At 48.8% G+C, this 26,688-nt stretch overlaps 1 protein-coding gene across 1 annotated transcript; it reads left to right on the plus strand.

Annotated features, from left to right (window-relative positions):
- The first annotated feature begins 411 nt into the window (after positions 1 to 411).
- Positions 412 to 25,083, plus strand: TBC1D10B (TBC1 domain family member 10B). Its single transcript, XM_053263819.1, has 9 exons — positions 412 to 1,649; positions 10,087 to 10,186; positions 10,304 to 10,411; positions 10,563 to 10,669; positions 11,880 to 11,994; positions 16,152 to 16,217; positions 17,108 to 17,297; positions 18,627 to 18,781; positions 20,983 to 25,083. Exons 1-9 carry the CDS (start codon positions 778 to 780, stop codon positions 21,706 to 21,708), a joined length of 2,439 nt encoding a protein of 812 aa, XP_053119794.1. The 5' UTR covers positions 412 to 777; the 3' UTR covers positions 21,709 to 25,083.
- The last annotated feature ends 1,605 nt before the right edge of the window (positions 25,084 to 26,688 follow it).

Below are 26,688 nucleotides of genomic sequence, written 5' to 3' on the forward strand. Positions count from 1 at the left end.
CCCATATACACATCCATCATTGGTCCAAGAGTACGCCACTCAAAAACGCTCAAGACTGTCCTACTATGCCTGCTACCTACCCCTTGAGTGACGGGAATTGCTGTTTGTCAGCTGAGCTCGCCTGCAAACGTCACTTATAGTCGTGACTTTGAAGGGTTAATTATCTGTTCTGCTTGCAATTGGCGAACCCTTATCGGTACTTCCGCCTATCGGATTAGAGGTTCTTTAAACTCAGTTCCTCCTTTCCTTCCTGCTACTGTCGTAGTCAGCTCTGCTCCGATTGGTCTAGTTTCCCGGCCTGAAAGCCGCAATTTGTCTGGGAACACGGGCTCTTGGTTTTGGTTCGCTGCCTGCGATTGGCAGACACTCCCTAGTAGTCCCGCCTTTTTGCCGAGTTCCTTATTGCTGCCCTTCCTCTTTTTGATCGCCGTCTCCTATGATTGCCTTCTCCCACTGCATTCTGATTGGTTCATCTTCCGCGGTCCCCACCTTCCCGGCTAAAGCCTTTCTCTTTCTCCTTTGTGATTGGCTAAGCTCGCTTTCCTCCTTAACACTCATTGGCCAAGCTTTAGAGTGGATGGCCTGGAGGTGCGTGCGCAATCTGGGTGGTTGTCTCTCTCTCTCTCTCTTTCTCACTGCTGCTGCTGCTGCTTCTACCTGGGTAGGGGGGAGCGTGAGGCTCGCTGGCTTCCTCCCCCTCCCCCCTCCCCCCATAGCACAGGCTTTGGCTGAGCAACTGGGCCGCATCCCCCCCATTGGGGGGGAGGGGGTATTGTTATGATGGAGGCTGGGTCTGGTGATCTCCCATCACCCCCACCTCGGTATAATGCCCCCCGCTCAGTGCTCCACTCTCTTAAGGGGGTAGGCCCAGCTCCTGTGGCACCCACCGGGCCTGCAGACAACGTGACAACTTCACCCATGGCAACGGCGAATGTGGCAACTGTGGAAACTGTGGAAAAAATCGTGGTGGACAATGCTACAATACCAGCATCTTGCATTGCTTCAGAAACTACATCGACCACGGTGACCATAGAGATGTCTCTTGTGGCCAACAATAATGGAAACTTAGCATCTCCCATGCAGATGGCATCTGATACTGGAGTCGTAGCTGTGGATGGTCCAGTGGGAGGCCTATCTTCTGTGGTGACGGTGCCTAGGGTCAATTCAGTTGACCCCATGCCTCCTATGGCAACAGTCAATGGAACATCAGTGATGTCATCTCATGATGCTGGAATGATGTCATCACCTGAGGCTTTTCCTGCAGAGACTGTGGTGAAATCCCTCCCGATTACACCTGCATCACCAACAGTAGTAGTGGTGGCACCTAGCCCTGCAACTCCACCAGAGAAGACTCCACCCACCACTCCAGAGGGTTTGGCACCTCACGAGCCCCCTGCTTCGCAACCACTCCAGGAGATGGGTTCTCAATCGAGCCTGGGCACCTTGGCACCCAAGGCCCCTCCGGCTCCTGACACCTTGAGTTACTTGGATTCTGTTAGTCTCATGTCGGGCACCTTGGAGTCGCTCACTGGCCCTGGATTCCTTGATGATGCTAGTTCCCTGGGCTCCGATTCCGAGATCAATGGATTGGCGTATCGTAGAACAGACAAATATGGTTTCCTAGGGGGCAGCCAGTTTTCAGTTGCACTGTAAGTATGAACACCAAAATGATGGTCTTCTTTCCTTGCCCCTATTGAGGGTTAGTTAATATTATTTATCTAAGACAAAGTATCTTGGCAAGATGTCCAGTGATAGATGCTGCTCCAACCCAGGCTAGGGTGCTAGGAGCAGCATACATGATCTTATCCCATAGAGGGTGCCAGCTCACATCCTGGACAGATGGATGCACTTAGTAGAGAACCATAGAGTTGGGAGATAGATACCTTTGTCCCAAACAACTACCCAGATAGGATAGCCACTCCTGGCATCATCTAGAGATGCTTGTCCATCCTTTTTCTTGAAAAGCATCAATCTAGCTTGGGCAATGTTGGCTCTGATCTATGACTTTCTGGGAATTTGATAGGGATCCCCGCCTCTGATAGGGCATTGAGGTCTGGGGGTTATGGGATCATCTGCCCCCTAGGCAAAATTCCTGTTTTCTCTGGCCCTAATTCTGTGCTTGGCTTCGTCTAAAGATGTGCAAAGTGTATTTCCCCCTTCACTTGGGAGGTACAAAAGGATCTGTGAGACCTCCTGGTACTGTGAAAACTGTCGTGTGAATTAGGTGGGCACAGCTGCTGTTTGACATTTTTGGGGACAACCCCAAATGGCTTGGCTTTTCCTCCATCCTAACTGGGCTAAAGCTCAATGGCGAGCACACACTTTTGTATGCAGAAACTCCCAGGTTCAATCTTTGGCATGTCTGGCTTAGAAAAGGAATCTCAGCAGCAGGTCTAGGAAAGGCCTTTCCCTGCCTGAGACCTTTGGGGAACCGCTGCTAGTAAACAATATTGTACTGGGCAAGTGGATCAATGCTCTGAGTTAAGGTAACTTCATCTGTAATATTTTAGCAAGATCTTCCTATTTTGTGAAATGACTCATTTCTCTATCCAGATATGACTGGGATCTCAATTGTCCTCTCCCCGCCCCTTCCTTTTTTTCCTTTAAATTCTCCCATAACTGTGTTTTTCCTCTTCAGCTTGTATGCTGCCCTCATTGGCCTGAAATGAGAGCTGTCTTGAGTGTGTGACTTCACTGGAAGGGTGCTGGTTCCTTTGTTGTATTACTCATTGTGACTGAGCTTCTATATTCCTTGCATAGCAGTCTTTGTCTCAAATACCTGGGGGAGAGGGCTATAACATTACAGTGGTGTGGATTCGGACTGTCACATCTGTGACTTTTTACTATGCAGAATAGTGTATCTGCTCTGTAGCTGTACTTCGCCAACTTGTTCCAGTAGCATCCCCATTAACTCCATGTCTTGGGTGGGAGGGGGGAGAGTGAGACAAAGGAACTCCCTGTTCTCAAGATGTGGGGATTGCTAAAGATTAAGCAAACCCGCACAGGATTTTTGCATCTGTGGCTGCATTTGTTGTATAAAAAGAGATGAAATCCCCCAGTCAGCATCCATGAAAATGCCACCAAAGAGAGACAACAAGATGCTAGCACAGGGACAGGCAACTTTGGTTTGCCAGCTGTTGCTGAACTATATCTGCCATAATAAATTGTGGCTGGGAATGATGGGAGTTGTAGTTTAGCGGTAGCTGGAGGGCCAAGGTTGCCTGTCTCTGTGCTAGAAAATATATATTGTTGGAAGCCTGCCACATTCCGCCAAAAGGCTGCCTTCAGGGGCAGTTACAATTTTTCTATAACACTTTGCCTCTAGGTCATAATCGACACAGAGGAGTTGGTTGATGCAATAGCTTTATTTATTTACTGGAACTAGGATAAAAAACACAACTGATTTGCAGGTTACAAACAAGACTCTACAAGGGCATACAAAAACTGAAGTTGTCCTGAAGAAGGCTTTTTTGGCTGAAATTTGTTGGAAATATATTTGAAATATATTTTCAAGCATCTTGAGACTTTGTTTCTCTTCCGTGTCGTTTGCTGTATAGTCAAGAAAAGCAACCCAATGTTAAAGATTCCCAGCAGTGCAGTCCAGTGTGTGTTTACTTGGAAGCTAGTCCCACCATATTCAAGCTTACCCCTAGTAAGTAAATTTTTTATTGTAGCTTAAATCTCCCAACCATGGTTAGGGAATACTTCATCACTATCCTGTCACTTCCTAGTCTCCCATGAAGATGTGATGCAGGGTTGGATGGACCATTCTTCTTGCCCAGCCTGGCTGCTCTTCATGGCCTTCGGGCTCTCAGTAAATAATGCACACCTTTGGCTATTGGGAGAAATGTGTTGGGAGTGGACTCCTGGCCTCCAGTGGACATTCACACATCTAGCTTGGCTTTCTGTTTGCTTGTTTTGGACAGCACCCTCTCCCACCTCCCTCCCTCCATGCATCCTCAGCTGCAAGACATTGTGCAATAGGGGATGGGGGCAAAAACATATCTGCAGAAGCTTTCTAGCTCTGCCAGTAGGAATGTGCCCCTTCCTTGTCCCTTCTCTACCACTGTGACAGAAGCTGCTTGTCCAGGCCCTTTAAAGCCAGCAGACACCAGGTGGATTCAGAAACCTTGTGGTGACTTAAATGTCTGGCAAGGTAGTGGTCTGCAGCCTTCAATTATGCAGTGAAGCCCAGCATTATGGCTTGTTTGGCTCCCGAGGGGGATAACTAGTATTCCCTGTAACAGGGATTCCCAGAAGTCGTTGACTACAAATCCTTTCATCCCCAGCTGCAGTTGCCTTTGGCTGGGAATTATGGGAGTTGTAGTCAACAGCATTTGGGAATCCCTGTTACAGGAAACACTGGTAATAATGCATGGTTTTGCTGAACAGGTGGAAGGCTAAGCAAGTCTTCTAAACCATATGGATATCCTAGAACCGTGGGGTCCCCATTCAGTCATGAAGTTCACTGGGTGATCTTGGACCAGTCACTATTTCTCAGCATAGCCTACCTCATGGGGTTGTTGTGAGGATAAAAGGGGGCTTCCCATGTATGTCACCCTGAGTTCCTTGGAGGAAGGGCAGGATAATAAATGTGAGCCGTGCTAGGAATAATAAGACTGGTCTGTTGGCTGAAAAAGGCGGGGAGGGGGAGCAATAGCTTTCCTCTATTGCACTGATCCCCTTAGGCACAAGCTGCTGTTGTGATATGCATTTGGCTGCTAACATAGGATTTGACAGATTCTGAATCCCAGGAATCTGAGCTTTCATTAAGAAAAGTGTACTCATGGTCCATGAGTGAAACGTCTTTAGCCAAGTGTTCTCAGCATGTGACACAATATTTAAGAGCGTGAGAATTGCCTTGCTGAATCAAGTAGGGGTCCAGGTAATCTGCACTCTGACTTGGCCAGTCAGGGAATCCAGGCAATTTCAAGGGCAAAGTGATGAGAACCATCACCTGATGTCTGGTAACCAGAGAGATTCTGCTTCTGAACTGTATTGTCAGGTGTTGGGACTAGTAGCTGATAGACATACCCTCCAGGAATTGGTCCCATTTCTGAAGCCATTTCTAAGAATAGAAGGATGTGACACAGATCATCCTGATTCTGCCCGCTCCAGCCGCCCCCCCCCCAGTTGAATAAAAATTAAAAATGAAAAATCAGTTTTAAAAAGACACTCCTGATTTGTATAACTGTATTGCAATCATGGAATGTGCTTTTGGTTCCTAGTGGGACAACAAGTGCACAGTCTGCTGACTGTGAGTTTGCCTGTCTGCAGAATGCTGGATAGGAATGGAGCATGTTTGTGTTGGGGATTAGGGGGCCTTGTGTGAGCTGGCTGGGTGGGGGCAATGCTTGTTTTGCCAGGGGCTAGAACCAATTGTTTAAGGTCCTTTTCCGGATGTAGATTAGCTGTTGTCCCTGCTCATCCATCTGTACGACCTTCTGTCATCTTTCAGCTGCTTACAGAGCTGGAACCACCAAGGAAAGCCAGATATTTGGGACGGGTGACTGGCAAAGACTACAGCAACCAGTAAGGGCAGAGCTGTGGGTCTAGTAGCCAACTGAGTAGAAGAACTGGACCAAACTTCCATCATTCTTTGCATTTGTGTTAAAGTTGGTTCACTTGAGACAGACTTGGATAGAGGAATCAGGCTTGCTGAGTTATTTGGGGGCAGATTAGACCCAGGATTTGGGCTTTCTTCCCAGCATTATCCCAGTGGAAATGCATTTAGCTTTCTTCCCAGCATCATCCCAGTGGCTCAGCATGATTTAAAGTGTCTGTTTTATTTCCCAGGCTATGGAGTAGTGTGTTGTGTTTTTTCCTCCTGGAGGTTACCCAGTGAGGTTTGGGGCTAGGTAGAGCTTTTTTAGTTGATCATATTGATAGCCTACTTATCAATGAAGACTGGCTCCCAAAGCAGCTTGCAAGTAAACAGTGGTACAGTATAGCTAGGGATATTCTGCAGGCAGCCTCTTCTGTCCCCTGGCAGGTGGTGAGACAATCCAGGTTCCAGGCTCCTGCTTCCAGAAAGCGCTGCAGTTGGACTTGGGATCATTTTCTCCTGTGGGCTAGTGACTAGAGTGTTGGGCACGGATGTGGGAAACCGAAGTTCTGATTGCCACTTGGCCACAAAACTCCCTTGGGAGGCCTTGGGCAAGTCACTCACAAGGTGGTTGTGAAGATAAAATAAGCCCCACGCAGTTCCTTGGAGGAAGAGCAAGATGCAGACTTGACTGGGAAAGAATAGTCAAACCTAGGGTTCCAGCCACTATACCTCACTGTTGTTGGGAAGTGGACAGAGACCAATTCAGTCGGTGAGATCTAGTGATGTTTGAGGCTCCTGGGTTGCTTGACAGAGAAGCAGAGCCCCACAAGAACACTAGCTTTGGGCTTTTCCCATGTCTAGAGGAGGAAGCCACGAGGCCTCCCTCACTCACTATGGCAATCTCTTTCTTCCCTGGCTCTTGCTTCCCTCCCTGGCTTTTTTCAATTAAAAAAAGCCCCACCACTTCCTGTTTGGCAAGCCGCCCTTCCTGTTTCTTGCTGGGTTCTGTTTGAGGGAGCCCTGCCCAGATCCTTCTGTGTGTGATCACCTTCCTCGGTGCCTGTTGACTGAAACTGATAGAGGCGAGAAGGGCAAAAGGGGAGCAAGTGAAGTTGGACATCTCACAACTTTCTCTCATGCGAGGACTAGCTTGACTTCCCCTGCCATTCTCTCCTCACGAGCCTGCTAATCTTGAGTTACAGTTAGCTGAAGGAGCTCCTAATGTCATTCAGCTTAGCCTAGTCGTCCAACATCCTTTGATGTCTTATGGAAGCTGGATGCCTTTGAAGCTCGCAGTTCGTGTGCATGTAGGATCATGTTTGCAGTCAGTGAGCGCAGAAGCAGGGATGAGTAGTGAGAAGCCACAAGACTTTCTGACGCAGAGACTTCTCAGGGACATTATCTCGAGAGCAACAGGCTACATGGAAGGATATCGCACCAGTCCCTCTCAATATTCTCTTTCCCCACAATCCCTTTGCAGGCTGCAAGGCACAGACAGAAAGACTGGCCAAGGCTGAATCCAGGATTTTTAACTTCAGTGTGTAGCACTGGTGCTTAACTCTCTCTCTCTCTCTGTGTGTGTGTGTGTGTGTGTGTGTGTGTGTACACGTATTTACAGATAGCAAGTAGATATTAAGGGAAATTAGAGCAGCTTGCCTTCTCCTTAGCTGAATCTTCTATCTATTTCTGAAAGAGCTGGATGTGTTATGATCCTTATGGACACATAGCTGGAGCACCTGCAGGTGAGAGGGAGGTAGCGGCAGGAACACTAAGATATATCAGTTTCACAAACATCTGAAAGGGACAAAACTCTTAAGAGGGTGAAACCACTCCCCAAACTGCCCCCCTGTGACTCAGTGGAGTGGAATGTTTGTGGACTCAGAGGGCAGTTAACAAACAAGCAGGTGGGCAAAGCGAATAGAACTCAGTGGTGAGGAGGGGTGGAGGAGGGCCTGAATAAAGTTAGTGGGGAAATGCTCAGCTTGAAGAATACTACAGATTCTTCATAACCATGTTTCTATTATGTCCACTATATCTATATTTTCATTAGCATGAAAACATAGCTTATTGGTTGCTTATATGCCAATGCCAGAAGCCTCTGGGCCAAAATGGGCAAGCACTCCAGCTTGCCCATCTAATGATTCCAAAGCTTTCAACAAAGTTCCTCTCATCAAAGACTCTTGAGAAAACATAGCAGTCATGGGATAAGGGGGCAGGTTCATGTGTGGATTGGTAACTGGTTGAAGGACAGGAAACAGAGGGTAGGAATCAATGGACCGTTTTTCACAGTGGAGGGAAGTAAGAAGTGGCGTCCCCCAGGGATCTGTACTGGGACCAGTGCTTTTAAATGTATTCATAAATGATCTAGAAGTTGGGGTGAGCATTGAGGTGGCCAAACTTGCAGATGACACTAGGGATGTGCACGAACCTGTTTAGAGGCCCTTTTATGGGCCTCTGAACAGATTTGAACACTGGGTGGGTTCGAGGTTGGAGTGTGTGTGTGTGTGTGTGTGTGTGTGTGTGTGTGTGTGTGTGTTGTTTTAAGGGCGAGTGTGTGTGTCTTGTTTTAAGGGCGGGGGAGTGTGCACTTACCCCCTTCTCCCACTTCCTCCCTGCCAGCGCTTGGTCAGACGTGTGCACAATTGCAATGAGCGCACACGCAGTGTGCACATACATGCCCAATACTTCCAGCCACTTCTGGCCAAAGAAGAGGAAGGGGTAGCAGGGAGGTAGACTGCTGCCCCGGAGGCTTTTACCAAAACCGAGCACCAGTGGGGGGGGAGCGGGGGGGTAAGTGCACCCTCCCCTGCCCTTAAAGCGAGACCCCCCCACCCCCTCAAGCCACCCCCATCCTGTTCTGTGCAGATCCCTAGATGACACCAGACTATTGAGGGTACTGAAATCCAGAACAGATTGCAAGGAGCTCCGGAAGGATCTCTGCAAACTGGGGGAGTGGGCAACAAAATGGCAAATGTGGTTCAATGTTGGCAAGGGTAAAGTTATGCATATTAGGGCAAAAATGACCCCAGCTTCACATATACACTGATAGAGTCTGAGCTGTTGGTGACTGACTAGGAGAGAGATCTTGGGGTCGTGATGGACAGCTCATTGAACGTGTGGACACAACGTCTGGCAGCCGTGGAAAAAGCAAAATCCATGTTTGGAATCATTAGGAAGGAGAATGAAAATAAAACTGCTAATATAATGTCTTTATACAAATATATGGTGCAGCTACATTTGGAGTACTGTGTACAGTTCTGGTCACCATAACTTAAGGAGGACATTGTAGAACTGGAAAAGGTGCAGAAGAGGGCAACCAAGATGATCAGGGGCCTGGAGTACCTTTCTTATGAGGCAAGGCTACAACACCTGGGGCTATTTAGTTTAGAAAAAAGATGGCTGCGGGGAGACATGATAGAGGTCTATAAAATGATGCATGATGTGGAGAGACAGAGAGAATTAGAACCAGGGGCCATCCCATGAAACTGATTGCTAAGAAAAATAGGATCGGCAAAAGGAAATACTTCATCACACAATGCATAATTAACCTATGGAATTCTCTGCCACAAGATGTGTTGACAGCCACCAGCCTGGATGGCTTTAAGAAAGGCTTAGATAAATTCATGGAGGACAAGTCTATCAATGGCTACTAGTCTGAGGGCTATAGGCCACCTCCAGCCTAAGAGGCAAAATGCCTCTAAATGTCAGTTGCAGGGGAGCAACAGCAGGAGAGAGGGTGTGAGCTTCTCAGAAACAAGATGCTGGACTAGATAGGCCTTGGGCTTGATCCCGCAGGCCTGTTCTTATGTTATGGTATGCGTTGAGTTGGGGATGGCTGAATACATGCTCTCTCAGAGGGTATTCGAAATCTGCTTAGTATAGAGATTCTCAATCTTGGGTCCTCAGATGTTGTTGGACTGCAACTTCCACCATCCCAGCCAAAATGGGTAATGGGTGTTGTAGTCCAGCAGTGTCTGGGGACCCACATTTGAGAACCCCTGGGTCAATGGGCTGCCTTGCCTCTCTTGAGTGGAAGGGTGGTGGGTCCTCTTGGGAAATACAAACCAGGGATGTGTGGGGAAGAGGTTTCTAGCAGGAAGAGTTTGGGGTCCATGTGGCACAGTTTAATCCCAGGGCCTTGCCCCTCAGCATTCTGTATGGCTCCCTGCTTGGCCTTTCTCAGGAAAGGACTTGTAGCTGTGTCCCTGTGAAACCTGAGATGCTGGAGGAAGCCCGAGAGCTTCAGTGCATCACTTTATTTACGTATTTGACGTACGTGTTACATACATGTCTGCCTTTGCCCCCCATGCGGCAACTGCAAGTGGAGTACATGGGGCTTCCCACTCTGTCTGCCTTCCATACCCTGACCAGACCCAGACCTGGTTAGCTTCAACAAGGCAGCTGCTTCACATGCTTTCAGACCAGATTTGGAGACCTTTGTCCCTCCCATAAATAGCAGGAGCAACAAATGTTATGCAAAAGAAGCAGATCTGCATAATTTGTCCAGACTTTCTAAAATGCCTCTCTTCTTTCTTCAGTGAGAGCAGCATCCCTGTAGATGTGGCCAGACAGCGGGAACTCAAGTGGCTGGACATGTTTTCCCACTGGGACAAATGGCTGTCGCGCCGATTCCAAAAGGTGGGCAGAGATCAGACTTGGAGTACTGAATTCCTCCCTGCTGTATAGAAAGATTCTGACTAATATTTTGCTTGGTTTGCTGGCTTATTTATTTATCGGTTCCTCATGTTGTTGCAGGTGAAATTGCGTTGTCGGAAGGGGATCCCCTCTTCCCTTCGTGCCAAAGCATGGCAACTTCTCTCAAACAGCAAGGAGCTCCTAGATCAAAACCTGGGGAAGTTTGAGGTATTTCTGACTGCCTTTCTGGCCTCCTGTGCTGTGGGGAGAGGAAAATGGAAACCCAGCCAAATGCTGGCCCAGAAGGACCTTCAGGCTGACCCAGCCGGGCTCCTTCTTGCGTTCTCAGCCTTCTCCTTTTTACCTGCCTTGTTGCTAGGAACTGGAGCGTCAGTCTGGAGATCCGAAGTGGCTCGATGTGATTGAGAAGGATCTACACAGGCAGTTCCCATTCCACGAGATGTTTGCGGCTCGGGGAGGCCATGGGTGAGAGGATGGAAGAGCGGGGCAGAACCATGGGGCAAAAGCCTCCTAATCTAGGGTTGGGAGGTCCACCATGTCTAATGCTGCTCCAGTGTGATGCAGGCTTTTCTGAAATGGCGCCCACTATATCAGAGTGGGCAACCTTGGCTCTCCAGCTGTTGCTGAACTACAACTCTCATCATCCTTGGGTACAATTTATTGGGGCTGGGGATGATGGGAGTTGTAGTTCAACAACAGCTGGAGGGCCAAGTTTGACCAGGCCTGCACTATATATGCTAGATCAGGGATTCTCAGTGTTGTGTCCCCAGATGTTATTGGACTTCAACTCCCATAATCCCCAACCAAAGGCCACTGGGGCTGGGGATTATGGGAGTTGAAGTCCAATAACATCTGGGCACCCAATGTTGAGAATCCCTGTGCTAGATCACTCCCTCCCACCCCAACAGAAGGTTTACTAGGTAAACCCACCTGCCTGCTGCAGGTCTTGCTTCATCCCTGCCTGCTGAGCCCCTACACTTGGCACCTCACTGCTCTGCCTCCTACACCTCATTTCCCAACATCGCTTCTTCCTTGGTTTGAGATAACTGGACCCCCAGTAGTATGGGGCCCTACTAAGCCTAGGGGTGGCCCAGAGCATTGCAGCACCTGAGGCGAGGTGCCAAATGCTGCCTTGCCCCGCAGCCCTGCTAGTGGCCAGCCCCCTTTCAGGACCCACCCTTGCAAGCTTTGAAAGCGGCACAGTGGGGTGGGGAGGTTGCCAGCAGCCTCCTCTCCTCTCCTCGTGCTCCTTTCGAAGCGTGCAGGGGTCAGCTTGGTCCCGAAGAGCTGCTCTGTTGGCAGCAGTGCAGCGGGGGGGGCATCTTGCTGCCACCCTCCTAGAACCCCCAACGGCCTGCTGCCTCTTGTGCTTGCCTCCCCTCATGAAAGGGCTGCCCCAGTGTAAGACCCCACCCCACCCCGTGTCTCTTTCAGTGACCCCTGTAGTGTTATGGTCTATGATTTGCGAGTCTCGTTGGATCTATTCATCTTATCAGTCCTAAAGCAAGGTCTGTGACTCTGCTTTGCTCAGGGGGTCTTGGGTTGAAAAGGGTGCCCCCTGGGCACTAGTTGCTTGCATCTTCCAGTGGTGGTTCCGACTTGGGTCCGATGTCCCTCCCACCCTACGCCATCCCAGGTTCTGAGTTCTCAGCCTTCATCCTCCTTTCTGCTGCAGGCAGCAGGACCTCTACCGCATCCTGAAAGCCTACACCATCTACCGGCCAGAAGAGGGCTACTGCCAAGCCCAGGCCCCTGTTGCGGCGGTTTTGCTAATGCATATGCCTGCAGAGGTGAGGAGCCGCTTTATCCCCTTGCAGGGTAAGGCAGGAAAGAGCGGAGAGCATGGGCTTCCTTGAAAAGGTGTCAGGCCTAGTGGAGGAGTGCTGAAAGGAGCCGGGGTCCTGGCTTGTTGGGGCTGGAAGGGACCCACTGTGTGTGGGTGGGTGGGGGCACTGGGGAGGGGGCCATAGCTCATTGGTAGAGCATCAGCTTTGCATACAGAAGGTCCCAGGTTCAACCCATGGCATCTCCAGGGAGGGCTTGGAGAGACTTTTGCCTGAAACCTTGGAGAAGCTGCTGCCCATCAGTGTAGACAATATTGAGCTAGTATTGGACCAGGGTGGTGGTGGAGGAGTCCCAGCACCTTTCTCTACTTCTCCCAGTAGCTGGCACCGGAGCACCAGCTGCCATGTTTCCATGTGATGTTAGGCAGGCACAGGGTTGACCACTGTATTTTAACCAAGCTAAAATCTCCCTGAACTGGGAGATTTATTGCAGCCTCCCACCCCGCTTGCCCAGCCTGGAGAGCAAGAAGATTGGCTCTGCTCAGCTTTTGCTCTGCTGCCTTCATTAGCATTGTGGTCTTCCTTTCCCAGTTGCCTGATCATCTATACCTGTGGGCATCATTGACATCAGCCCTGTCTCAGGGTCTCTCGTGAGAGGAGAGACAGACTCTGGCTTTCTGGGGCTGATAAGGAAGGAGGGTGCACTGGAGGCACAGCTGGCCTGCAGACAGCCGGCCTGTAGGCAGCTGCCAAAAGGGGCCGGCCTTTGGGGCCAGGCCTTTGGTGTGGGACTGAGGGCTTGGGCAGAGTATGTTATCTCATGGTTGTTGAGAAAGCTTCTATTGTTGAGACAGGTGAAGTTAGTCTACCATGTGTCTATGTTTGTCTGGAGATGGGGAGTTGGGTGAGGCGTCTATTCCCGTGGTGGTGGGGAATTGAAGAAGTTACATTGGCAAGTCAGCAGGCCGTTACAGGGGGAGGAAATCAGAAATCTACTAGCTATTTCCCCTTCTGGCTGTCCTGCCAGCTCTTTGACTTCGAGGAGCAGTGCCAACCACCCATAGAGCCTCACCTTGCTCCCTTGCAATGCCAGGTCGGTCCAGAATAAAACTGAAATAATCCATAATCTGATTCTGGATGAAAGGACAGACATGGTATGTATCACAGAGACTTGGTTGGGGGAGGCTGGTGGCCCAGTTTGGTCCCAGCTTCTCCTTCCAGGGTACTCTGTTGAGGAGCAGGGGAGGGGACGTTGGTGGGGAGGTGGGGTGAATGTGGTCCTTTTAAAAAATAAATAAAATCTCCCTTACCAGGATCCCTGTCAAAGTTTCTGACCATATCAAATGTGTGTACTTGAGTTTAGGGACCAGAGAGAGACTTGGATTTCTGTTGGTGTACCGATCATCCTGCTGCCCAACAGAGTCTCTAGCTGAGCTGACCGACTTGATCTCGGGCTTGGCCTTGGAGTCCTCCAGGCTTATGGTGGTGGGGGACTTCAGTGTTCACTTCAGGACCAATTTCGGGACCAACTTTGGGGAGGCTCAGGAGTTCATAGAGGCCATGACAACAATGGGCCTATCCCAGGTGGTCTCTGGACCGATGCATGTTGCTGGTCACAGGCTTGATCTGGTCTTTTTCTCTGATCATGGTGGTGTTCTGTGCATGGGGACTCCTGTGATTTCCCCATTGTCATGGATGGACTACCCTCTAGTTAAGGTTGGACTCACAGTCACATCCCACCTCCGTAGGGGTGAGGGGGCCTATTAGGACGGTCCACGCAAGGAGGTTATTGGATCCAATAGGATTCCGAGAAGCCTTGGAGGGATTTAGTGTTGGCTCTGCCAGTGATTCTGTTGCCTTGGTGGAGAACTAGAATGGCAAACTCACCAGGGCAGTAGACATGATCGCTCCTAAGCATTCTCTCTGACCCACTTCAAAATTGGCCTCTTGGTATATGGAAGAACTCTAGGAGCTGAAGCAGCAGGGTAGATGACTGGAGTTCAAGTGGAGAAAGATTCTCCTCAAATCTGACAAATTACAACATAGAGTGCATTTGAAGACCTATGCTTGGGCATTACATGTGGCAAAGAAGCGATTAGTTTCTGCCCATCTGCAAGCTCACACTCAGTGGAGTTGTTTAGGCTTGAGAGAGGGCTAGTACACGCCCCTTCTCCCTTGAATCATAATTTGGAACCATCAATTACCCGTTGTGACTTTTTAATTAGTTTTTTGTGGATAAAATGTCTCATATTTGGGCCGACTTAGAACCTACAATTATTACACAGTCTAATGCAGAGGTGTACAGCAACTCCTCTTTTGTGGTTATGCTGGATCAGTTTCAGTCTGTGACTCTTGATGATGTGGTTAAGCTGCTTGGGGTAGTGTGGCCTACCACCTGTTCTCTTGACCCTTGTCCGACATGGCTTATACTATCTGGCAGGGTCTGGTAGATATTATAAACACTTCTCTGAGGAGGGCAGGATGCCTTCCTATCTTAAGGAGGCAATTATTAGAACTCTTCTGAAGAAGCCTGCATTGGATTAAGCAATTATAGTCCTGTCTCCAACCTTCCATGCCTGGGCAAGGTAAATGAGAGGGTGGTGGCCTCCCTGATCCACACAGTCTTGGAGGAAACTGATTATCTAGACCCATTTCAAACTGGTTTTAGGGCAGGCTATGGGGTGGAGACTGCCTTGGTCGGCTTGATGGATGATCTCCAACGGGGAATTGACATAGGGAGTGTGTTGGTACTTTTGGATCTCTTGGTGACCTTTAATAGTATAAACCATAGTATTCTTCTGGAGGGTTGGGGGTGGGAGGCACTGCTTTGCAGTAGTTCTGCTCCTGTCTCTTGGGCAGATTCCAGATGGTGTCACTTGGAGACTCTTGTTCTTCAAAACGTGAACTCTTATATGGCGTATCCCAGGGCTCCATATTTTCTCCAGTGCTTTTAAATATCTACTTGAAATCACTGGGAGAGCTCATCAAGAGATTTGGTGCAGGGTGTTATCAGTATACTGATGACACCCAAATCTATTTCTCAATGTCCACATCATCAGGAGAAGGCATAACCTCCCTAAATGCCTTCCTGGAGGCAGTGATGGGCTGGATGAGGGATAACAAACTGAGACTGAATCCAAGTAAGACAGAGGTACTTGTTGTGCAGGGTCAGAAGACAATTTTGATCTGCTGGTTCTGGATGGGGTCACACTTCCCCAGAAGGAACAGGTATGCAATCCGGGAGTGCTTCTGAACTCAAACCTCTCCCTAATGTCTCAAGGCAGAGGTTCTTTCTGTCAGCTTTGGCTGATAAGCCAGCTGCATCAATTTCTTGAGATAAACTACCTTAGAACAGTAGTACATATACTGGTAACCTCAAGATTTGACTACTGCAATGCGCTCTATGTGGGGCTGCCTTTATACATAGTCTGGAAACTGCAGTTGGTACAGAATGTGACAGCCAGGTTGGTCTCTGGGTCAACTCAGAGAGACCATATTACCCCTGTATTGAAAGAGCTACACTGGCTACCAATAAGTTTCTGGGCAAAATACAAGGTGCTGGTTATAACCAATAAAGCCCTGAACAGCTTAGGCCCTGGGTATTTAAGAGAACCTCTTCTTCACTATGAGCCCCATCGTCTCCCATTGAGATCATCTGGGGAGGTTCGTCTGCAGTTACAGCGACAGGTCTTCTCTGTTGCCGCCCCGAGACACTGGAATGTGCTCCCTGCTGAAATAAGAGCCTCCCCATCTCTGACAACTTTTTAAAAGTCTTGAAAGACACATTAGTTCACCCAGGCTTTTTAACTAGATTTGTGGTTTTAAGCGTTTTTAAAGGATTTAATTTCTGTTTTGATTTCTGTTATTTTGCTGTAAACTGCCCAGAAACGGAAGTTTGGGGCGGTGTCAGTAATGAGGCCCACAACAATTTATGGGTGGTGCTGTGTGTGTTCACATCCCACTTTCCCCCACCTCACCCCCCCAGACATTAACACTTGGATACACCTGCACAATCATCTCAAGGAAGTGTAGTGGTCAGAACAGAAGAGACTGTGGCCCTGAGACAGAAGGAAGCAAACCAGGATTCTTGGGAGAAGAATGTATGTGTTGTGGGTGTGGCTGCCAAGATAGTATGTACTGATAATTCCTCTCTCTTTCTGCAGCAAGCGTTTTGGTGCCTGGTGCAGATCTGTGAGAAATACCTCCCTGGCTATTACAGTGCTGGGCTGGTGAGTGCTGGGCTGCATTCCCATGAGCAAAAGCAAGCGTCGCTCAGTATTTCTCTAGGGATTGTTCACACGGCTGTGCTTTCTTATGCTGATCAGAAATCCCTTATAGACAGGTGTTCCTCCACTTCTTCTTCACACGATTGACTGCACTAAGTGAACTTATAGGAGGAGATCTCAGAATCCTCTGGAATAGTGCTTTCTGGAGAGGAAGGAGTCCTTTCGTAGGACCTCCTGGGAAAGGGAGGGGAGGCTCATAGTTTGGAAATATTCAACAATGATTGTGTTGTCTTTTTTGGAGAGTAATGCTTATGCCTGCTCTTGCCACACTTTCATTTCTGCAGAGCAGAAACCTCTACAGAGCAGGCAGAGATTCACAGATGACACCTTTTTCATGCTGGGAAGTTTCATCTTTGGTTTTCTGCCTTTTATGCCGCTGTTAAAGTCACAGGGACTTTGTCCATAAAAAGACAACTCTGTTAGGTCCATGCAGCTTCTAACTGTGTTCTGTGGGACCATTTCAGTCCTGGGCAGTTTTTGCCTCTCTGCTCACATCTTTCTCTGCCACTTACCAGGTTTAGAGCCAGGCTTAACATGCCTGCTCTCTGTCTCTGGACTGACTTTTTAATCTATGACTCCTCTGTAATCAAGGGAAGAAGGTGGAAGCATTAGTGGGGGGCAGTGTTCCCTCTAACAGGGATTCCCAGATGTTGTTGAATAAAACTCCCAGAATCCCCAACTGCAATGTCTTTTGCTTGGGGATTCTGGGTGTTGTAGTCTACAACATCTGGGAATCCCTGTTAGAGGGAACACTGGTCGGAGGGAGAATGGGGTGCTGTCCCAGAGTCCCTGAAGTTCCCTCTCCATCCAGGTGTGTCTGCTGTTTTGTGTAGGAGGCAATCCAGTTGGATGGTGAGATCTTCTTTGCCCTTCTACGGCGGGCATCTCCCATTGCCTACCGCCACCTGAAGCGATACAAGATTGATCCCATCTTGTATATGACGGAGTGGTTCATGTGCATCTTCTCCCGGACCTTGCCTTGGTGCTCTGTACTGCGCGTTTGGGACATGTTCTTCTGCGAAGGTGAGGCTCGTCCTTCTGTTTCTGTTTGCACCTGCAGTTCCTTAGTGTCTGCTCCTTCCCTTTCCACTGATCCAGTCAAGGGGCAATGGCCTTTCCAGATACAAAAGAACTGCAGTAGCCCTGATCTTTCTGCTAGAAATCAGATCCCCCGCCTCCTGCTCCCTTTCTGAACTGCCCTTCCATCACTGCACAGGAGGAAATCTCCTGAGCCGTTGCTCACATGATTGCCGAGTTTGTTGCAATAATGCAGGCTAGAACTTTGTTCAATAGCAGCAAAAGAGCCAGGGCTTCTATGATTCCAAATCCATGCTAACACAATTATCCTAAAGTGGTATAGACCACAGATTCCCAAGGTTGGGTCCCCAGATATTGTTGGACTACAAAATTGGAAACGTCTGGTGCAGAGAATAACTTTCTGTTCTTGGAGGGGGGGGGAATAGTTAGAGGTTCCTGATAAAGTTCTTCATAGTGTGGAGAGCAAGAATGACTTTTTCCTCTCTCATAATTCTAGAACTCGGGGTCAACCAGTCAAATTGATGGTTGGTAGATTCAGGACAGACAAAGTCCTTCTTCACATGATACGCAATGGACATTTAGAATTTCCTGTCCTAGGATGTAGGGGTGCCCACCAGCTTTGATGGCTTCAGGGGAGGATTGGACAAGTTCATGGAGGACGTGTCTATCCATGGCTGTTGGCCACAAGGGTTGAATGGTACCTCCCATGTGCAGAGGCAGATTGCCACTGAGTACCAATTGCTGGGGGACAAATCCTAAAGGAGGGCTGTTCTCTTCATACCCTGCTTATGAGCTTCCCAGAGGCCTCTGGTTTGCCCTTGTGATAAGCAGGATGCGAAACTGGATCTGCCTTCCTTTTGGCCCAATGGGGCTCTCCGTGGGCCCTGCTAGCTGGGCAAAGAGGCACCTTTTTAATGTGGTGATTCTCTTTATTTAGCAGGGGGAGAGTACCTGACCCAGCACTGTATCCCTCCAGTGTTTGTTGCTGATGTCTATCTTATGTTTCTTTTTAGATTGTAAGCCCTTTGGGGACAGGGAGCCATCTTATTTATTTATTATTTCTCTGTGTAAACTGCTTTGGAAACTTTTGTTGAAAAGTGATATATAAATATTTTTTGTTGTGCTCAGACTCAGAGCTGCATGTTGTCAGCTTTATCTGTTCCTCCTGCCAAATCCCCTGGGCCACAGCCCCCCATTTGTGGATTCCCCATCTCCCCCTTTGTCCCATGTAGAGCAATTCCTGGCCTCATGCCATGTATCCAGTTTTTCTCCTCCTTGGCCCTCTGATTCGCCCTCCTCTCCTTCTGCTTGCAGGGGTGAAGATTATCTTCCGGGTGGGCCTGGTGCTGTTGCGAAATACGCTGGGCTCAATAGACAAGCTGCGTTCATGCCAGGGAATGTACGAGACCATGGAGAAGCTACGAAACCTCCCTGTTCAGGCCATGCAAGAGGATTTCCTGGTCCATGAGGTGAGATGCTGTGCTGAGCAGAGAATGGCGGACGTTGAAGCTGGAGGCGGGAAGCGTGGATTCTCTGCTGAGGATAAGTGGATGACATGATATCCGTACTGCAGAAAACCAGATAGGACAATGCTAACGGTGTCCAGATAATGCAGATGATTCTAAGAAACAGCAGATTTAAACTTTGGTGTGCTGTGCCTTTATTGTAGCAATTCTGATGATTTGCATCTTGGCCAAAATCTTTGATGGCAGATGGTTGCCTGGTCTCTGCAAAAACCCTTCAGATTTTGCATATGTGTTTCTAAACTTGTATCAGCAGCCAAAAGAACTAGAAACGTGGGGCTTAAATCTGAAGAAGAGCTGTGAATTTCAGATTTCTTACTATAGATTTGATTCTGTGTTTGCACAGTAAATGGAACTCGTGTAGAATGAATGCATGCCACCTTGGTTTGATTCATTAGACTTGATGAAGAGAGAATTCTGGCAGCTTACAGAAGAAGAGCAAGCACATCCATGTTCAATAATCACAATTATTGAAATACACTCAAAATGCTAAAGCCAAATCATTGAGTGGGAAGGTGTGTGATTTAAAAAACCTTACTGAATAATATACACACAAAAGATGCTCGGGGTGGGTGAATGAAAGTGCTTCATGCTGTTTTCTAAAACTCTGGAAGGTTGGCCTTTGATCCTTTCTTGGAAATGAGATCTAAAAAGCTTGGATCACAATCACAAAGGCCCTCGATGTACAGCAGTGTTCTAGGTAGTAAGGCCCTGGGGCCAGTGGCAGCCCTCGTCAATCCTAAATTCAGCTCCCTGTGAAGCTTTGGCCAAAGCGGAATTATCTGCATAGTCCCCACAGCACCATGTGGAGGCAGCCGTTTTTACCATGCAGTGCTGCACTTTGCCCAGCGGCTGGGAGCTCTTTGAGGGGAAAGGAACCCTTTTGAGCCCTTGGAAGGTGTTCACAGAGTGCCAGGAAGTGTAGCCCTTCTCAGGGCGTTCTCCCTAGAGCTCTTAAGATTGGGCTCTGGCTCTCTCAAACGGCCTTCCCAGCACTGAGAAAAGTGAAGTACTGTGTGGTGCCCAGCACAGTGGGAAATGGCTCTCACATTGAAGGGTGTGTGTGTGTGTGTGTGTGTGTGTGTGTGTGTGTGTGTGTGTGTGTTTTGCCAAAGTGGCCCCTGCTTGAAAAATAGTGAAGCTGACTGCCTTGCATGCAGGACAGACCAAAGAAGGTATTCTTCACATGACTCACAATTTGTGGAACTCGCTGCCACAAGATGTGGTGATGGACACTGGCTTGGATGGCTTTGAAAGGGGAATGAGAGACATTCATGGTTTGTTGATGCCTATTAGTCATGATCACTGAATGAAAGCTCCATGTTGGTGGGGATGCCATGCCACTGAAGGCCAGTTCTGGAGGGTAAGCGGGGGAGGAAGGCTGTTGCCCAGCTTGCGGACTTCCTTACTGGTTGGCCACTGTGGGAAACTACCCTGGGCGGGCAGGCTGGCCCTTTGTTCCAGCAGGACTGCTCTCGTGCTCTGACCCAGTTCCCCCAAATGGTGTGGGGAGGGTTGCTTTGTGAAGAGCTCTCCATCTCAAGCCCAAACCACACATGGCACGGAGTTTGTTTTCATTCTTTATTTAAAATAAATGAACCCAATCAGTCTGAGCAGTCTGTGAGTCAGAATGAAGGGAGAACAGGGAGGGAGGGAGGGGGAGGGGGAGAGAGAGAGAGAGAGATGGTGTGTAATCCTTTCCTAATTCTTCTGTATTTTGGTGCAAAATCACTCCCCAAGCTGTTTCTGCACTGGCGTGTGGGGAAAGGACTGGATCTCTGTAGTTTTCCCTCCCTAATCTAGATTTTTTTTTTTTTAAGCTGCTTGGGGGTAGATGAGTTTGCACTAAAAATATGACCAGAGTACAAAGAGTTAAGTAGCTTCCTTTGGCCAGTCTTTTCTCTTTCTTTCAAAGTTTTGCTTTGAAAGAAAAGGTGGGCAGGCCAAGGAGCGCCAGAGGAGGCGGTTTATTCATCACCGGACCTGCTGCCTTGCTCAGACGAGAGAGACTGTCCTGCTTTTGAATGGGCAGGCTCCCCAGTAGGCATGTGGGGTGTTGCTACAGGAGGTGGCGCTAGGTGTGCGCTGGGGGAGGGGGTGCCTGGGGAAAGGAGGGTGACTCTTGTCCTTTCTCCCACCTTGCTCAGGTGATCAATATCCCCGTGACGGAAGCTCTCATCGAGCGGGAGAACACCACCCAGCTGAAGAAGTGGCGGGAGACCAAGGGCGAGCTCCAGTACAAGCCCTCCCGCCGGCTGCACGGCTCGCGAGCCATCTACGAGGAGTGCCACCGGATGAACCCGCCCCTGACGGCCAGCGCCAGCCTCTTGAGCCTCACCGGCCTGAAGCAAAGGGTCTCTCACAGTACCGCAGGCGGCCCCTCCTTCTCTCCGGCACACTCCGTGGGCACCTTGGCCGTGTCCGCCGCCCCCGCCCCAGCCCCTCCTGTGGCCCAGAGCCAGATGGTGGTCTCCGAAGGGCTGCACCCAGCTCTGCCCTCCCCAACGGGGAACAACGTGCCTTTGGGAGGCCCCAAGAAAACCGGAAGCAGCAGCAGCAAAGAGGAGAAGCGGAAAGAGAAGGAGCGGGAGAAGCAAGAGAGGCTGGAGAAGGAGAGGCAGAAGCAGGCGCGAGAGCAGGAGAGGAAGCTGCAGAAGGAGCGGGAGAGGCGGGAGAAGGAGCAGGAGAAGCAGGAGAAAGAGAAGGAGAAGAAGCAGCAGAAGGAGCGAGCCAAAGAGGAAGCCAAGCTGAAGAAAGAGAGGAAGCTCTCGCTGAGGAAAAAGGAGCCCAAAGCGCCCCCTCTGCCGCCCGCCGAGGAGGGGAAAGATGGGGAAGTCCCAGGGGCGTCCGTGCTGCAGGACACGTACTTTTGAGTAGGGCTGGGGGGGCAGCACAAGCCCCGATGACACCCTCCCTTCAGCCAAGGACCAAGGTGGTGGCCACCACCTGGAACGTCTGTCATGGTCATGGGACCCAGAGGACAGGAGGAGGTGTGCCCAGGGGAGTCGTTGTTGCTATGCACTGAACCACCCAAGTTAGAGCCGCCGTGGAATGGGGTGGGTGGGTGGGGGGTGTCTTTAAGTTGTGTCCATGTTTCCACTTCCCTTTGTGCGCCTGATTTGAGGTGGATTTGACCCCCTTCTTCCTTGATGAACAGGACCAAACCAAGATAGCTGCTGCATTCTGCGTGGCTACAGAAGGGGGCTGCACATCCCACCCAAGTGCGGCTGTGCACATGTCCCTGCCCGCACCTCCCAGCTTGGAGTCTTAACCAAGGAGGTTGTTGTGTTATTAATGATAACTCCCACACACCCCTCTCCAGCATTGTATATAGAATCCTCTCTCCTTCGAAACTATTAACCATGCCAGGCTGCATACACCACTTCCTTCCAAAAAGGCCAGTCATAAGAGCAAAGTATGGTCTCCCCTAACCCTTCCTCCAATACGTTAACAAACTCTCCTTCCACTGGGGGTCAGTGCGGCCCTCGGAGCACTGCTAGGTATTCCCCTGCTCCACCCCAAATTGACAGGCTCCCAGGAGGCTCATATGAGAGGTTCCCCCTAGCCGCCACCCTCTTCCTCCTCTCTTTCCACCCGTACCCTCCCATGCATGGTTACCTACAAGTTAGGGTTGCTGCCGTGTTCCTTGACAGAGGCTCTGTACTCTGAGAGCCACGCAACAGGCAGAAAATTTAACAAGGCTGGCATTTCCCCAGCACAGATGTGCACCAAAGTGGCGGACCTCGCCTGTTGTATTTCTGCCTGTCATGCAGCTGTAAGAAGCAGGGCTGGGGAAGTGTTGCGTTGGCAACCCTGCTCCCTGCAGACGTGGTCATTCAGCTGCTCCTAAAACAACTCCCATGCAGGGGTTTCTTAGCAGTGGTCAGGAAAAGGAATTGGTACATAGGAATCTGGACAGCCATTCCTGAGTGGAGAAGAGAAGTGAGAGGAAGCCATACTTTGTGTTCTGCTGTTCATTGAGGAGGGAAAGAATCTCATTCCTTGCCCTTGAGCATGGCCTTCTGGCAAAAAACATTCCTGAAGCATAAGGTGGGGAAACCTTGGTTGGCCACTTCCTGCTGGCAGATAAGAGGCAGTTGTGTTCGTTGCATGCTTCTGCCACCACGGGGGAAATCTTTGCAATGCCGCCCCCCCCCCCAGCCAACAGTTTCCGTGTACTATAATAAGCCCTCGCCATCTGGAAAGATTTGTCCTTAATATTGTTAGAATACATCCAACCCCCATCCTTCCTGGTTTCTGGTTGCAAAGGAGACATCTTCATTACAAATCCAGGCCAGATGGAAATTAGTTGAATGGGCATGCCTTCAGCCAAAGGATTCCTGGGAACTGTAGTTCTGAGAATGCTTTCTAAGGTGAGAGCCCTGCAGCACAGACCATTCTGAAGGGGGAGCTGGGGCAGTTCAAAGAGGTTTAAAAATGGTTTTAGTTTGGAGTGTAGACATGCCCAAATGGTGTGTGCTTTATTTCTCCCCCTCCCTCAGTGAAAAGTGAACAGGCCCCTCTAAAATAACTGGAATGCCGTTCTCTGTGGTATGCTGTGCGACCACACTGGGGCAGCATGTATACATACACTCACTCACTCTCCCTCTCTCTCACTCTCCTTTTATGTTACCACATGCTGGTATTTGCTTACTAGGCCTCTGATGGCCCTGAAAAATCCAGCCAGTCAGATTCCTGGCTTCTCATTCTGTCTAGTCTAGAAAGGCCTGGGGTGTTAGTGGATGTTAATTATCAGCAGATTAGTGGGGACTGTGGATCATAACTTGAGGAAGTCTGTGAGAAGAGCGGTCATGTGGATGCTGGCAACTGGGAAACTGAACTCTTGTCTTGGTCAGATTGAACTAGAACCGAGTCAGGACACGAATCTTGCAACTCTTGCTTTTACGTTCCACAGCATTGTTTCCTCCTTTTAGGTCATGTTCTCTGCAGTTGTGAATAGTTTGAAATCATGAACCTGTTTCAAAATTTTGCTTCCCAGAATTCACCTTTCCAAAATGGCGGCTTCTCCTAGAGTCCACTGTCCTACCAATGACCTAGCAAAAAAACTCCATTAGCCCATCCTCATCTCTGTACATAACCTCTTTCTCTATAACACATATATTATATATATGTTTCAGTATTGTAATTATGTATACAGATACTTTTTTTTTTGGCCTTGTGCTCCTATTTAATGGGACAGACACTGGAAATTAGGAATTCATCCATTTCTCCCCCTTGCCTTTTTAATTGTGTTTTTTTTTTTAGTCTCCCCCCCCCCCAATCAGGAAGAGCAGAAACTTGGAAGTTTACAGCTGACATCCCCTTGCTATCCTCCTTGTTAATTTTTTTTTTATTTTTGTCGTTCGTGCCTCGTTCTCATTGGATTTTTTCATTGCTTTGTTTAAAAATGTTAACAATCAAAATTCAGATTCATTGTCTTGAATGGGATCAGCCACATGGGGATGGGTCAGAATCAGAATCACTTTATTTCGGTCATTGATCAGATAAAATTACATCATACGAATATGTATCGAGATTTGCAAACAACATAGCAGAACTTGGCCACCGAATTAGAAATCATAGCATTAAAACTGGACAGCAAGAAATCAAGATAAAAGTAATCAGTATGGCCAGGAATATTCTTCAAAATTGGTAAGATAAAATTTGAACGGATATCCTTGTAAAAGTCACGAAATAAGATTACATGGGTGATGGATCCAATAGCGCCTGAGCCGTAGGGGCATAATCGCAAAGAGTATGGAATCCCCTTAAACTTCCCCTCTAAAACAGCTGTGGGGAGAGCATTAAGTCGGGCGAGAGTTAGAGCACACCTACATTTTGGGATTTATATGTTACTTAAGTAGTCAGCAGGTTTCAGATAAAAAGCTGATTAGCCATGTACAAGCCTCTCGGTATTCTAGCTGCTTGGCCTTGTAATTCAATATCGAGAATGCGCTGTGTAATGGCCCTCGGGGCATGGAAATGTCCAAGCCTAATAAGTTCTTCCTGCAGGAGCCCATAATGTTGCAATTTAGTTTTAACCATCAGCTTGCATTTTGAATTGAACCCATCGATCAGAGTTAATGAGGCCAAAGCCACTTGAGAGAAATAGAGTTTTAACCAGAAAAAGGATAATGCACTGCCAGTAGCCAGATTCCAAAGTGGTGACTCCTGCCTCCCATCTGAGAATGGAGTTTGAAACACAGCAAGGCACCTGGAATATGGATCTAAAGAATTTCGTTTGTATAGCTTCAACGGGGCGGGGGGGGGGGGGGAAGCTGCTCAAAGGGGGATGGGTCATAGCTCAGTGGCAGAGCATCTGCCTTGTATGCAGAAGGTCCCAGATTCAATCCTCAGTACTTCCAAGTAGGACTAGGAAATACTCCTACCTGAAACCATGGGGAGCTGGTGCCACTCAGTACAGAGAATACTGAGCTAGATCGACCAATGATCTCACTGTAAGCAACCTCTTATGTCATATCAATGGAAAGGGGGGAAGGCATTGTCTGCTTAAGGATGCGTTTGGGTGGCCGGGGCAGTCTTCATGGGAGCAAACATCTTGGCTCAGTACAATCCATTGGATTATTGCTTCATATTTATGCATCACACTTTTATCATGCCTTTCCACTAAGGACCTCAAAGTGGCTTATATAAAATTATCCCATTTTAGCCTCATGCCAACCCTGGAAGACCCTGAATATCATCCACTGGGCTTTATTGGGATTTGAACCCAGGTCTTCTCACTCCTAGTCCAGCGCTTTGTCTACCACACTAGGGGTTCTCAAGCCATTGTGGCTGGGGATTATGAGATATCACTTGCTATGAATATTTATATTCCGCTTTTCAACAAAAGTTCCCAAAGCGGTTTAACAGAGGAATAAATTAAAAAGCGCCCTATCCCCAAAGGGCTCATAATCTAAAAAAGGAAAAAGAAACACGAGACACCAGCAACAGCCACTGGAGGGATGCTGTGCTGGGGATGGATAGGGCCAGTTGCTCTCCCACTACTAAATAAAGAGAATCGCTTTATTAAAAAGGTGCCTCTTTTTTCAGCAGCAGCGGAATTGCTAGTTCAAGGGGAGTTACAGTCCAACATCTGGGGACTCAAGGGTGGGGAGCCCCTGTACTAGGACTCTTGTCTTTCTTAAGATAGGTATCGTTGGCTTGTCATTCGGTATTGTAATGAATTGGCTTGAACCAAGGGTATCCTAGATGGCCAAATTGCTGTTGAGCATGGGAACCAGTGAGCATAAAGTACTATTGCATAAAACCTGCTACTGATCAGCATCCAATTTTAAACCCTATGCTTCCTGTAACAGTTATTGGGAGCAAAGATCCTTTGGGGTTTTAAGTGGCCATGGATTCGTGGAGGAGACCTAGTCTTGTGATAACCTTTGCTAAGCAGGGTCCATCCTGGTTTGCATTTGAATTGGAGGTGTGTGAGCACTGCAAGATAATCCCCTTGGCACAGGCCAGCTCAAATCTTGCCTGCCAGCTGTTTTTGGACTACAACTCCCATAATCCCCAGCCCATGGCCAATAGCCAGGGATTATGGGAGTTGTAGGTCAACATCTGCAAGAGGGCTGAAGCTGAGCAGGCCTACCCTAGGGGATAGGGAAGAGCATCTGCATGCTTGCATGCAGAAGATCCCAGGTTCCTTCCCTGGCACCTTCAGATAGGGCTGGGAGAGATTCCTCCCTGCAATCTTGGAGAAGCTGCTGCCAGTCTGTGTGGACAATTCTGAGCTAGATGGACCAATGGTCTGATTGGGTTGAAGGCAACTTCCCACGGGGTGTGTGATATAATCTACTGTGTCTGGCAGCATTTTGTGTGGCTCAGTGAGGAACACAACC

The sequence above is a fragment of the Hemicordylus capensis genome, chromosome 6 (genome assembly GCF_027244095.1).
Source record: "Hemicordylus capensis ecotype Gifberg chromosome 6, rHemCap1.1.pri, whole genome shotgun sequence".
In the NCBI taxonomy this organism is placed as follows: domain Eukaryota; kingdom Metazoa; phylum Chordata; class Lepidosauria; order Squamata; family Cordylidae; genus Hemicordylus; species Hemicordylus capensis.

What these genes read in the sequence shown, in the direction of transcription:
- TBC1D10B (XM_053263819.1), top strand. Translation starts at nt 778, where the DNA reads ATGATGGAGGCTGGGTCTGGTGATCTCCCATCACCCCCACCTCGGTAT. An exon ending in TGTCGCGCCGATTCCAAAAG is followed by an intron (nt 10,187 to 10,303) that starts GTGGGCAGAGAT and finishes ATGTTGTTGCAG; the next exon opens with GTGAAATTGCGTTGTCGGAA. An exon ending in GGACATGTTCTTCTGCGAAG is followed by an intron (nt 17,298 to 18,626) that starts GTGAGGCTCGTC and finishes TTCTGCTTGCAG; the next exon opens with GGGTGAAGATTATCTTCCGG.